Below are 13,364 nucleotides of genomic sequence, written 5' to 3'. Positions count from 1 at the left end.
TCTAGGTAAGTGTTTTAAAGTTAAATTTTGTGTTTCTAAGTCAGTTTAGAGTAGATTAGCATCCCTAGTTAATCCCCGGTTAGAACGATCCCTACTGGCATATATACTACAATTGTCACAAATAGGGTTTAATTTGTGTGTCAACATAATTTTCACATCAATGCATCCTGGAAGTACTAAAATCTATCATGCCATTCAGGCTTTCTACTGTCGGACATGAAAAAGGAGATTGCCGAGTATGTGAGCACATGTGCAATTTGCCAGTAGGTTAAAGCTGAAAGGCAGAGACCTTTTGGGTTAATGTAGCCATTTCACATTCCCCAATGGAAATGGGAAAATATTACTATGGATTTTGTGTACAAGCTTCCTCATATACAAAATGGTTATGACGGTATTTGGGTGATAGTAGATCGACTTACTAAATCAGCACACTTCATACCAGTTCGAGAAAACTATTCCCTAAGCCAATTAGCCAAGTTACTTATATTGGAAGTTGTTAAATACCAAGGGTTACCAGTTAGTATTATATTTGATTGAGATCCTAGGTTTACTTCTAAGTTCTGGGTGGCATTTCAGGAAGCTCTTGGTTCAAGATTCCTTTATAGTACTGCTTATCATCCCCAGACGGACGGGCAATCCAAGAAGACTATCCAAACATTAGAAGATATGTTGAGATCTTCGGTATTGCAGTTTGGTGACGCTTGGCATACGCGTTTGGATTTGATGGAGTTTGCTTATACTAATAGTGACCATTCTAGCATCGGGATGTCACCTTTGTTGGTCAAAAGTTGGTGAGAGGGTATTAGTGGGCCCAGAGATTGTGAACAAGACTACTCAGAATATTTAGGTAATTAAATTTAACTTGAAAGCGACCCAAGATTGACAAAAGAGCCTTGCTGACAGACACGCCACAGATATAGTGTATAATGTGAGAGATTGGGTATTTTTGAAGTTATCCCCATGGAAAGGTGTTATACGGTTTGGTAAGAAAGGTAAGTTAAGTCCTCGATATATCGGACCATACCAGATCACCAAGCAGGTCGGTGAAGTTGCTTACAGACTTGAGTTGCCTTCAAAGTTATCAAAGGTGCACGATGTTTTTCATGTCTCTATGCTTCACCATTATGTTTCTGATCTAACACACGTGATACCTCCTCAACCACTAGAAATTAATCCAAATTTAACTTATGAGGAGGAGCCAGTGACGATTTTGGATTGGAAGGATAAGGTTCTAAGGAACAAAACTGTGCGTCTGGTGAAAGTTTTATGGAGGAATCACTCAGTGGAGGAAGCCACATAGGAAACGGAGGACCGTATGTGAGATATGTATCCACGCTTGTTTTATGGATATTAGTGGTTTGTGATGTTAATGTATGAAATTTTGGGGACGAAATTTTCTTAAGGGGGTAAGTTGTGACAAACCGTCCTGAATTACTATATATATTATCCTCGAATGTGTGGAAATGACTATTCTGCCCTCGTGGGCCTTGTGACGTGGTGGTACATAAAAAATTTTAAATTTATTTTTCCCGTTGATATAATTAAATTATTCTCAACATCACAAGAATGTCGACACAATTCAAGGTTGAGTCGGTTTTGCAGTGGAAGAATTACGAAGGAAAAGAGGAAATTAGGTTGAACCCAAATTGCATGAGTTTAGTCATGCAACACAATTAAGATTTAGGACAATTTAAAATGCCTAATCCCATAAGACACACACACTTACACACAAGTGCAACCTTCTTTCCATTTCTCTCTTCCTTTCTCGAATCCTTTTTGAGTTCGTACAACCAAACCCCCTAACCTTCGAATCTTGTCATACACTCACAAATCGAGTGTAAGGTTGGTATTATCGTATTTCCCTCGACCTCACAAGCCCAACCATACCCTTGGTTTGAGGAAAAGACCACGGAAACTCGAGATACCTGAGCTCTGGCAAGGAGTGTAATTCTCCGACGTTATCGAGAAGGTCTTAGCTAGTTTTGAGACTTAGAAAGGTATTATTACAACTCCTCTAGTGTTTTAGACTACTTTTGGTTAAGTTTAGATGTCGAAATAAGCTCGGTAGTGGGTGTGCAGAAGTAGCCAATTTTTTTCAAGGATTTTTTTGGTCATTTTTAGTTGAATTTAAGGCCTCAAACAGGTATGGATGTGTTCTCCTAGTTGAGAGCTTCATTTTGGTACAAATTTCATGAAATTTGGTGTTGAAACGACGAAAATATGAAGGTTTAAAGTTTTTCCAAAAACCTGCAAATGCAACGGCGCCCAGCGCTGGAATCCCCCAAACCACTGGAGAAGAAAGAGGAATATTCCATCAAAGTTGACAGAATATACTAACGCTGTCAAGTAAGGTTAACGGTATATGCTGTTACTTAACAGAATATTCCCTAACACCGTTAGGGAATCCGTCAGTGTGCCAGGCACGTGCCTGCACATGGTCGGCTCGTGTGGCCATGCCTTGGCCGGTGTGTGAGGGCTCGTGGGATGTTGAAATTTTTTTTCTAAAAGTTTGGGCATGCTTGTGGTGTTGAGTAGGCCATGATGATATATTCAGACACCATAATTGAGCAACGTATGAGAAGTTATTACAAAGTGTTGGTTATGTGCTTAAAAGTAACGTTAAAATAGGTGTTTCATATATAGGTGAAACATTTCCAGAGGTTGAGCGTAGCCAGACGAGACTTGGGGGTTACGACCCGGTTACATATTAGTGAGTGGGCTTTTAGTTTATATATATATGTGCCTTATGTTTCTAGAAACTGTTTAAATGGTTGTTAGGTTTTAAATGCCATATCATATGCAGTACATACTAGAATATGCATTTGTATAGTTGTGTATATTACTACTTAATGTTGCAGACGCTCAGGTAAGCCTCAGGTGAGTATATTTTAATGGTAGTGGTGATGTTGTGCATAATTATGTTGGATTGCATTTAGTGATTTATATCCTGCACCTCAGTGTTAGTGCTCTGCCTGAGGTCAAGGCCTAGCCTTCATGTGATCGTTCACCTCCCGCACCACATGCATACCTTGGATCCAAGGCAGGTGCCAACCTGTCGTACATACCACATTAGGTGGTTCCGACTCATAGGTTAATTGCAATACTTCACACAGCCTTCACATGATCATAGCACTTGAGTGTATTTATTTACACCTAGCCTGTCGTACAGACCACATTGGTGGTTCCGACTGGTTTGCAGGATTTGATTTAATTGTTGAGTTATAGATTCAACTGTACAGGTCACAGTAGGTGTGACTTCAACTGATATGTCACTTTTTATTAGTACAATTCACTTGGCTCACTTATTCATGGTTGAGATGATTGACATGGCATACACATGGTTTGTTATTCTTAAGCATAGTTTTTATACATATACAACATTATTTTCTGGGAAACTTATACGGGTTTTACTGTGAGGGGTCATTACTTTTGGGAAGATAAATGGTTTTGAAAAGCTTTGTTTTTGCCCACTCACATTTTCTATTTTGCGCCCCTCCAGGTTCTAGGTAAACTTCGGCGTTGGTGGCTTACGAGGAATCTTCGGTGGTTATGATAGACATCCATCAATGTAGGGTTTCTTTATGTTCTGTATATTTATTACTTAGTCTTCTGGACTGCACTTCGATGCCTATGCTCTGGTTGTGTGTATCTTTACTCTAATCACTTTCACTAGTACTTATAAGGTAGTCTAAGGTAAGATAACTAGTAGTGTTTATTTAATCGCATTTTCATATCATTACCACTTCCACACATCGTACATGGTTACATCACCCTCATGTGATGGCCAACACGTCTCGATTGAGGTTGGGGTATGTTAGGCGTTGTACAGGTCTTGTGCTTGACCTAAGCATATCCCAAAAGTCCCTTTTCAAATTACTGTATGCACATACATGCACAATATGCACATTGTGCACATTATATGCACGTTATATATACATTATATGCACAATATATGCGCATTATATGTACACCATGCATATGGCATGCTCATAATATGTACATTTTGTCCAAAAATTTGTAATCAATTAATTATCGAGAAATTAGGACTTCAAATTGGAGTAAGTACATATATGTGAAATTAGGGCCTTCAAATTAAGGCTTTCAAATTGCCAGTCCTATCACATAAAAGAGTGCATGTACATTAACGTACATGCACAACTACTAAACTTATCATGACCACAAAGTGGCACAATGACCACCAAACCCTACCATTGGGTTTACCCAAATCGAACATGCACATTATATGCACATCATATTGTCATAGTAATATAGTTTTGACTTTTGACTTTAATTTTTTATTCAAATTCAATGCGATACTTTTTATTTTATTTTATTAAAGCTCATAAATAAGTTTTGTTTTTATTATATAATTGACTTAATACTAATTGTCGAAGACGTAAACGTTTCAATTAGAATCTAATAAAGTTTACCCTTTGACAAAAATAAAGAAAATCACTTTCCAAATTTGGAAAGTCAGCTCAAAACCTTGAAATCCAACCCAAATCGTGACCCGCGCAACCATTCATTTTCCAACTCTGATTCCGACTAACTCTGACAGATTTTTCAATGCTGCCACCACAACCATTTTGAAGCTCTCACTCCCCTCTACAAAACCCGCCCAAGAACCAACCTTTTTAACCAACACATGTGGTGGGGCATGGCCAAGGAATCTGGTAATTCCAAAAGGAGTCTGGACACCTTTTTCATTTTTCTGGCAAATCAGCGAAGCGATGACCAACGCAACCACCAAGCTCTATAATCTTTCATTCCAAGAGCAAAACTTGACTAACCTTGACCATTTTGTACCACCATAGATGGCAAATTGACGCTAGGAAGTTTTAGGCACCCGCTGACTTTACAGGATCTTTCGTCCACTTTTGAACTTCGTTGCATATATAACAATTGATCCTTGTGTTGAGATCTACCTTTTTGTAAAATTTGGGTAGAATTTGTAGTATGTTGGAAAACTGGGTCACTAAGAACCACCACGTGTGGCAGCACATGTGGCGGTGCGTGGGAAAACTAAGTTTCATGGATTTTGAACAACGGGAAGTTCTTAATGTTCTGAGCCCATATCCAAGGCCTGTTTGTTGAAATTTGATACGATGGTTTGATTATTCAATTTTGGGATAATTGTATCGCCGTATGATTTTCGTAATTAACAAATATGCGATAACATGTCATTCCTAGTTGACATGCATCTTGATTTATGTGCAAGTAGCATTGTGCCTAGTTTTGCATGTCGGTTTTACTAAGTTTCCTAAGTGGGGTTTTATGTATTGTATTAGGTTCTTTGGAGCAATGACGGTGAATCTGGAAATGGCAAGGACCTAGGTGAGTGACTTTAATATAATGTGATACGGTTATTACCTATGAGAACTTCCTTGTTATATACTATGTGGATATAACATGGATTTTGCAAATATTTTATGGAAATGTGTGCCATTATAATATGTTTACTTGATATTGTTATCAGAAATATATCTATGCTATGCTTGAAATAATTGTGAAATATGAACGTTAGTAGATGATTGCTAACCAAGTACAGGAGTGATGTGGCATCGAATCAGAATCACATGGATGGTCCCACATGGTTAATTCGCCTTACGGGACCATACTATTTGAAGGTTGCACTTAGTTAATCTGCATTGGGCAACCCTAGGATCGCGCCTAGTTAATTCGCATTGGGCAATCTTCATTACCTAGGTATGAACATATGTAATTTAGGGGTGACCATGCTTGGTTAATTCACAATGGGTAATCACTACCTATCAATGTTCGTAGAAGTGAATCTGCTTGGTTAATCCGCATTGGGGGTCACATACTATTCGGTTACCTTTGTAGGCTTTGGCCAAACTATGTCTCTCTATTGTCCTAGACTTAGTATGTTGTTACACATAGAAAGAAAAGATTGAAGGCATGTGTGGCTCAATCTAGCTAGAAGTAACGAATGAATCAAATAGTTTATATGATGGTGTTGCCTAAAAAAGAAGAGTCAGATGTAACTCATTCCTACTCGATACAAAAATAGATGCAATGTTGAAAAGGATACCAATCTCATTCTTACACATGAATGTATTTACGATGGTATGTCATTCCTATACAACTTCAAGTTGTGTCATGACTAATAATTATCTTGAAAGACGTGTGGTGAGATTCAGAATTAAGAACCACTCCTATATGCATTTAATGAGTGGTATGGTGGTTAAGTTATAAAATATTTGGCAATCGAATCTTTGTATTAATTCAAAAATGATGAAAGGTGAGTGGTGAGTCATAATTCGAAGAGAATGATGACATGATAATGACAGTAATCAGATTGACAGATTGATCTAGTATTCAGAGGAAAATCTTGTGTAGACATAGCACTACTTTTACATTTAATCATTTGATCTTACTTATATGCACATATGTTGTATTATCATCACTTACACAAGCTTCACAGCTTATCCGGGTTTTGCTTTTCCCCATGTGCCATTTCCATGACATAAGGTTGTTTTGCAGAGTATGGGGTAGGAGTTAGAGGAGAAGATTTCAGGTGGTGTATGTTTCTATGTGGGCAGTGCACTCGAGAGTAGGTATCGTCACCCTTTATTGTAAGTTATTGGGTAAATTACACATTAACACCTCAGGTTTGAAGTCTATTGCAACATCATACAATATCTTCAAAACATTGCACTTTCATACCTCAAATACTATTTTATTTCAATATAATACATCCGTTACAATTTCTATCCATTGCTCCGTTAAAAGCTGATGTAGCTACCATATTTGTGCTGATGTGGCTGCCAAATTTGTGCCACATGGCAAAAAAATAATTTCTTATGTATTTAAAATATTATAATAATTTATCCTATTAAAAATTAAAAAAAAAAAAAACCCATCTTCGTCCCCGAGCCCTTCTCCTTCCTTGTAACCCAAACAACCCATCTTCTCCCGTCCAAGGCCCCCGCTGCTCTTCCTCCTCTGTCCCACTGTCGTCACCTTCATCTCAGAACCCAGAACATCAACTGCATTCTCGAAACCCATTTCGAAAATCCGCCTCGAAACCTATCTTGAACCTTCGCAAACCCATCTCAAAAGTCTCTTCCCTTACAACTTAGATCCGGCGAGATGCTAATGCCCAACTCCTGCAACCTCAGATTCAATCCAAAACCCAAAATCCTTCGTCTCTCGGCATCTCCGCCATGGTGACCAACTGAGTCGTACATCCTTCAAACCGCACCACCGCTGTTCTTTCAAACTGTACTGCTAACAAGTTTTCAAAGGGGGGTGAGAGTGAGAAATTGGGTGTGTGGGATTTGTTAAGAAATGGAAATTTCATGGTGCCAAATGCTAGAGGGATTGCGGGGGTTTGGACCTGGGAGGGATTTGAAGGTGTTTCCATGGAAGGTGGAGATGCAAAGTGGAAAGATGGGGATGCAGAAAGAGCGGTAGCTGGAGAAAGAAGAAGGGAAGGTTACGTTTTTAATATTTTATTCAAATTTTTATTTTTTTAATATTTAATTATTTTGGTTCTCCACATCACCAAAATATATTAATTTTATATTTACCATGTCATCAATTAATGGTCAAATTAACGGTTTGACTAACGGATGTATGAAATTGCAGTAAAATGATAAATAATGTATGAAATTGAAATGTTTTAAAGATGTTGTATGAAGTTGCAATAGCATCAAAACCTAAGGAGGTAAAATGCAATTTACCCTAAGTTATTTCTGTTGAAGCTCTGATGTATATTGTATGCATGAGTTTTAGTGACTCTAGGTATTTTGTATTGTACCACTACAGTTTATCGTTATGTATCGATTCGAGCTTATCTAATCAAGATTGAGGCATGACAAGTTAAGTGTGCGTAGTTCTAGACCGTTGAATAAGTAAGGTGTTAAGATAATTTTTGATAATTATTGAAGGATAATTTTGTGATTTTTAGTCATAATAATTATCTCTAAAGATAGATTAAATTATGTATTTGTGCAAGATAAATGGAATGCAACATATCTCTATAATCTATAAGGAGTTTGGATATGCAAGTGCATTTGTTTGGCCCTGAAATAATAGCATGGGCCGAAATGGGTTGACTCAGAGACCACAGTTCTTGCCCCAGTAAATATCGTTTAGGCTAGTGGGTTTTTAGCCCACAAAAAGGATTAGTTCGAGTGAGTCCTCGTAGAGGTAGGACTATGAAAAGATTGAGGGTAGCTCGATGGAGTCCTACACAAATTGAAATTGCCAAGGATAAGGATAAGTTTTGGATAAATATGAATCATGCTAGAGATCAGAATGCATACATGATCAAATAAAGATGAATAAATCTCATAATGGGACTAGGTTTAGAGTCCTAGTGAAAATAAAAGAGGCCATGAGACTAGATGGAGATGAAGTTTTAGCTAAGAATGAATAAAAGGAATATTGAAGCAAAAGATGAGCAAACACAGTCTCATTAGGACTATGCCTTGGCAGGCTTGTGTATCATGTAAGTCTCACCTATAAATAGAACTCTAAAAGAGGCTCCACAACCCAAATGCTCTATGCGAAAACCCTTGCTATATGCGAAACCTTCCCACACGCCTGGAAAAAAAACATTATCCTAACCCTCCCACCAACACATTTTCAGTTGGGATAAGTAAACAACACTGTGTTGGCAATGGACAACATCTTCAGTTTGGATAAGTGAGCACCGCTGAAGTCGTAGAACCAGGCGATTTAGGAGCGTCTTCAGTTCGAACAAGTGAATAACACTGCCTTTGGTTGGTTGGTTGTCTATCCAAGTCTCGGCCAATGAATAGTTTCCAACTTTTTCATCTAAAGAGGTCACTTCATTAGCTTCCCAAGGAAGTGAAGTGTTCTATGATTAGTTACTCTAAGGTGCATTTCGTAATTCGGCATTCAGACAGCCAAACCACATTCACCATAAAAATGCTCATCTCCTTTGAGTACCTGTGCCGCTATAGCCTCATACCGATTTGGCACACTTATATTTTCACAAATATAGTCAAGGAAGCCAAACCTGGAGTAGGAAGTCTTGAACTTCGCAGTATCATGTATCAAAATGTTATAAAACATTATAAGGGCTTATAAAAAGTTGGATCACTATCGATTGCCAATGAATTTAAAGTGAAAATTCAATTTTCATTCATATAGTGGTATACAGTATAGATAAAACACATTACCTTGAGTGATATGTCTTTTTATAAGGAGAATATTAAGCAGTTTTTTTTTATCCACAATTTAACTTGTAAGTAAGAGTATGGAAGATTCTCTAAAGTCCTTCACCGTTTACCAGGCATTAGAAAGTTGGTGGAGAATAGGAGTCGAAGCAGGAAGAAAGACCTTTGTTAGGTTTTTGGTTTTGTTTTTCTTTTCACTCTTCACATATATTTTAAAACAAAAATAAAGAAATAAAAAGGAAAGTGTTGGTTTCTTAGTACCACCAACTCTACTGATTCTTGCATCATTTTAAACCAGAGGAGACAAACCCAACGCAAGAGGGAGGTCTCCACCAACTCCTATCCATCACTGCCATTCTATCTAAAGCGAACTAAACCCATATTACTTTTCTTCTCTTCTTTTTTTATTTTTTATTTTTTCAGAAAAAGTAACAAAGACAAAAATGGGAAAATTGTTGGCGGTGATCAAGGATTGCATTGCAGTTTGACGTGGTATGTGGTGAGTGGGCACGGTAGGTGAGTGACAGATGCTCTGCTCCTCCGCGCTCGCTCCAGATATATGCACTTAGTTGGAAGGTCTCAACAACACCCTCCCTCCCTCCTAAATAAGCACTCTTCCTCTCTCCTTTCATTCTCCTTCCCATTTCCCAATTTCCACCCATCTCTGTGAATTCTTCCCCTTTCCCTTGCCTCCATCTCTCTCTACTCTCTCTCTCTCTCCGCCCTCCCTCTGCTAAAGTACGCTGGTAGCTGGCAACACCCACATTTCCAGGTAATCATATCGGTCCTTCTTTTCTTCTGGTTTAATTGTCATCTTTTAACGTTCACCGACGCCGCATGTTAGCAACGGCGCCGGACATTTGTTTTGACAAACGACGGCAGACGTTACAAGAAAACGCGAGAAAGGAATGAGAATGATTTTTAGTCAAATTAAATACCACCAAGGACGGCGCACGTTAATAGTGTTTTGTTGGGTGCAGCGCAGGTGTGCCAGGCGGGGCCCAACGAAGAGCGAACATGGTGGTCAACGTTACCGTGAGGGAGTCAACAATGGTAAAGCCGGCGGAGGCGACGCCGAAGAAGGCGCTGTGGAATTCGAACGTGGACCTGGTGATTCCGAGCATTCACACGCCCAGCGTCTATTTCTACAGGCCGAATCAAAACGGTGGGTCCAACTTCTTCGACCCGGCGGTGCTCAAGCACGCTCTCTCCAAGGCCCTTGTGCCGTTCTACCCCATGGCGGGGCGGCTGAAGCGCGATGACGACGGCCGTATCGAGATAGATTGCGGCGGCCAGGGTGTTCTGTTTGTTGAGGCGGAGACGGGCTCCGTCCTCGATGATTTCGGGGATTTCGCTCCCACGCTGGAGCTCCGGAGGCTCATCCCGGCCGTTGATTACTCCGCTGGCATATCGACTTATGCGCTCTTGGTGTTACAGGTATTTTATTTATTAGTTTTTCGGATGGTCGTTTTAAGTGTTGTCGTGTAAGTTTTTTATTTGGTCAAACACATTTTATTTGAATTGTTCAAGTAATTAATGATCATATTTCTTGTCCGCATATAAGCATAGGACAATGCTCCAAATGCTACATCTTTGTAGGGGTGTCCACCTAAATTCAGCCTATGTCATGTTGTGATTAGTAAATTTATTAGTTAATTCTCTCCGGATTGGTGGAAATTTAAAGAATCAATCAATCATGTTCGTTCATCGTTCATCGTATGATTAGTTTTCGTTAGGTATTGTTTGTATTCAATTTTAAATAAAAAAATTCAAAATAATTTATAACTGCACAATATACGATGAACGGACACGATTGATTAATTTTTCGAATCATCACAAAAAGAATCCAAATAGAATCCTAATTCTTCTTTTAGAATAAACTTGTGAGTTTGAATAGATAAATTACATATGTAAGTGAATGACTGTCAGTTTTAAACTAAACTAAAAAAGAAAAACATATTGACTTTTGACAATCGACTGCGTGCCCTTGGCAATTGGCATTAGCTTTACTCGATACTTGTTTGCATCACATATATGACCAGGCATTTATTGTTTTAAACTTGTGTAAAAAGATTTAACTAAACAAGTGGGTGGCAAAAGTTTGGTCATACAAATGAGTCTCGTTTTCCCTTCATTAGATTTCGTATCTTTAACACGGTCAACTGATCAGCTGATGGATCTATAGTTTAAAAAATGTGGGTTATATAGTAATAATATTGAGATGGTCATTTGGTAACAGGATGGTGTTATTCACAAATCTCTGTTAATTTACGTCATTTGATTTTTTTCAATTCATTTAATTAGGCAATTGCTAATTAAAAAGAATGTGAAATATAAAAATAGGTGCCCAAGTAGCACCACCATGATGGGATTTTGGACTACTGATATTGCAGGTGACCTTTTGGCTCGAGTAAAAATCGATTTTGGACTAGTGATATTGCGGGTGAAATTTTTATGTGTGTTGACAATTTGGAGTAAACTTTGCGTTTAGATTATAACATAGTGTTGAAAAACGTACTACTTGTATTGCATATAATTTCTTAAGGCTAAAAATCAGATTTCTTAATTATATCATTAATTTGATTTGAACTTCTCCACATTTATTTAGAGGTCCTAATCTCCATGTTGATGAAAGTTCAAGAAGATACTTAATTAGGAAAAAAAGGGGATGTTATTGTTTTTGACCATGGTAATTATTCAACAGTTGAGCTTACAAGGAATAGTTCGGTTTTTACTCTTTGCAGGTCACGTACTTCAAATGCGGAGGAGTGTCACTTGGTGTTGGAATGCAGCACCATGTAGCAGATGGATTTTCTGGTCTGCACTTTATTAACACATGGTCTGATATGGCTCGTGGTCTTGACCTTACAATTCCTCCATTCATCGACAGGACATTGCTTCGTAGCCGAGACCCACCTCAGCCTGCATTCCACCACATTGAATACCAACCTGCTCCACCGATGAAAACCCCTCTGCAAAGCGCAAAACCTGGTGCTGCAGATACCACCACAGTCTCCATTTTTAGATTAACGCGGGATCAGCTCAACATCTTGAAATCCAAGTCTAAGGAAGCCGGGAATACAGTCAGCTATAGCTCATATGAGATGTTCTCAGGTCATGTTTGGAGATGTGTATGCAAGGCACGTGAACTTCCCGATGATCAAGACACCAAACTATATATTGCCACTGATGGAAGGTCCAGACTGCAACCACCACTCCCACCAGGTTACTTTGGCAATGTGATTTTCACAACAACACCAATTGCTGTTGCCGGGGATCTCCAATCAAAACCAACTTGGTATGCTGCCAGCCGTATCCATGATGCTTTGGTCCGTATGGATGATAATTATCTTAGATCAGCCCTCGACTATCTTGAGCTTCAGCCTGATCTGTCTGCCCTTGTTCGTGGAGCTCATACATTTAGATGTCCAAACCTGGGGATCACTAGTTGGGTTAGGCTGCCAATCCATGATGCCGACTTTGGATGGGGTCAGCCCATTTTCATGGGACCTGGTGGAATTGCATTCGAGGGGTTGGCGTTTGTATTACCAAGTGCAACCAATGATGGGAGTTTATCGCTGGCCATTTCTCTGCAATCCGAACATATGAAATCCTTTTCAAGGTTGTTGTATGACATATAAGGAAACGATATGCCTGAGAAGTTTAGTCTGGTTTGAGTTACGGCCAGCCGGTCATCTTCAGGTTTGCCTAAATTTTCGAAAGTGGTCGTGTTTCTTTCCTAGTGCTTTTTTGCTCATTCATGGCTAATGTCAGTAGGAATACTTATGTCGGTTGACTATTTGCTCGACCTGATACAGAACATAAGTTGCACACATCTAAGGACTTTGACAACAATTCTATTACTCATTGGAACTAAATTTACATAATGTTTAATTTTGTTATGTCACTTTGGTTACAATCTGGTATAAGTTCCCAAAATTTCGGAATCATGTATGCAGAACGTAAAGATCTATTTTCGTTTTATTTTTACTGGTGTGATCTTACTTTACTCATATACATTTGCCATGTTTCATGCTATTGATTGTCGCCTATATTTTTGGTTCTTTGGTTTAGAATTAAGGAACTCAATACTTTTACTAATTTGCGGAAGATGAAAATGCAGATAATCAGTCAGAGAATGCTGAAGTACTGTTTATAATTATACACAACAACCCTGGTACAAGCGTACAAACA

At 38.7% G+C, this 13,364-nt stretch overlaps 1 protein-coding gene across 2 annotated transcripts; it reads left to right on the top strand.

The window, feature by feature from the left end:
• Window positions 1-9,484: 9,484 nt before the first annotated feature.
• Window positions 9,485-13,089, top strand: LOC103964288 (shikimate O-hydroxycinnamoyltransferase-like). Of its 2 annotated transcripts, none has more exons than XM_009377206.3 (3): window positions 9,485-9,942; window positions 10,156-10,607; window positions 11,915-13,089. In XM_009377206.3, exons 2-3 carry the CDS (start codon window positions 10,188-10,190, stop codon window positions 12,809-12,811), a joined length of 1,317 nt encoding a protein of 438 aa, XP_009375481.2. In that variant the 5' UTR covers window positions 9,485-9,942; window positions 10,156-10,187; the 3' UTR covers window positions 12,812-13,089. The 2 variants fall into 2 exon arrangements, with proteins under 2 accessions (XP_009375481.2, XP_009375480.2); XM_009377205.3 differs by having other exon boundaries at window positions 10,151-10,607.
• Window positions 13,090-13,364: the final 275 nt, after the last annotated feature.

The sequence above is a fragment of a genome, unplaced genomic scaffold (assembly GCF_019419815.1).
Source record: "Pyrus x bretschneideri cultivar Hongxiangsu unplaced genomic scaffold, Pyrus_bretschneideri_v1 Contig90, whole genome shotgun sequence".
Classification (NCBI taxonomy): Eukaryota; Viridiplantae; Streptophyta; class Magnoliopsida; order Rosales; family Rosaceae; genus Pyrus; species Pyrus x bretschneideri.
The sequence above is the reverse complement of the archived record's forward strand: the minus strand, read 5'-3'. Positions and strand labels throughout refer to the sequence as shown.

Bases quoted from the DNA above. Each gene is read 5' to 3' on its own strand.
- LOC103964288 (XM_009377206.3), top strand. From the start codon at position 10,188: ATGGTGGTCAACGTTACCGTGAGGGAGTCAACAATGGTAAAGCCGGCG. The intron at 10,608-11,914 runs GTATTTTATTTA...TACTCTTTGCAG, and splicing joins ATGCGCTCTTGGTGTTACAG to GTCACGTACTTCAAATGCGG.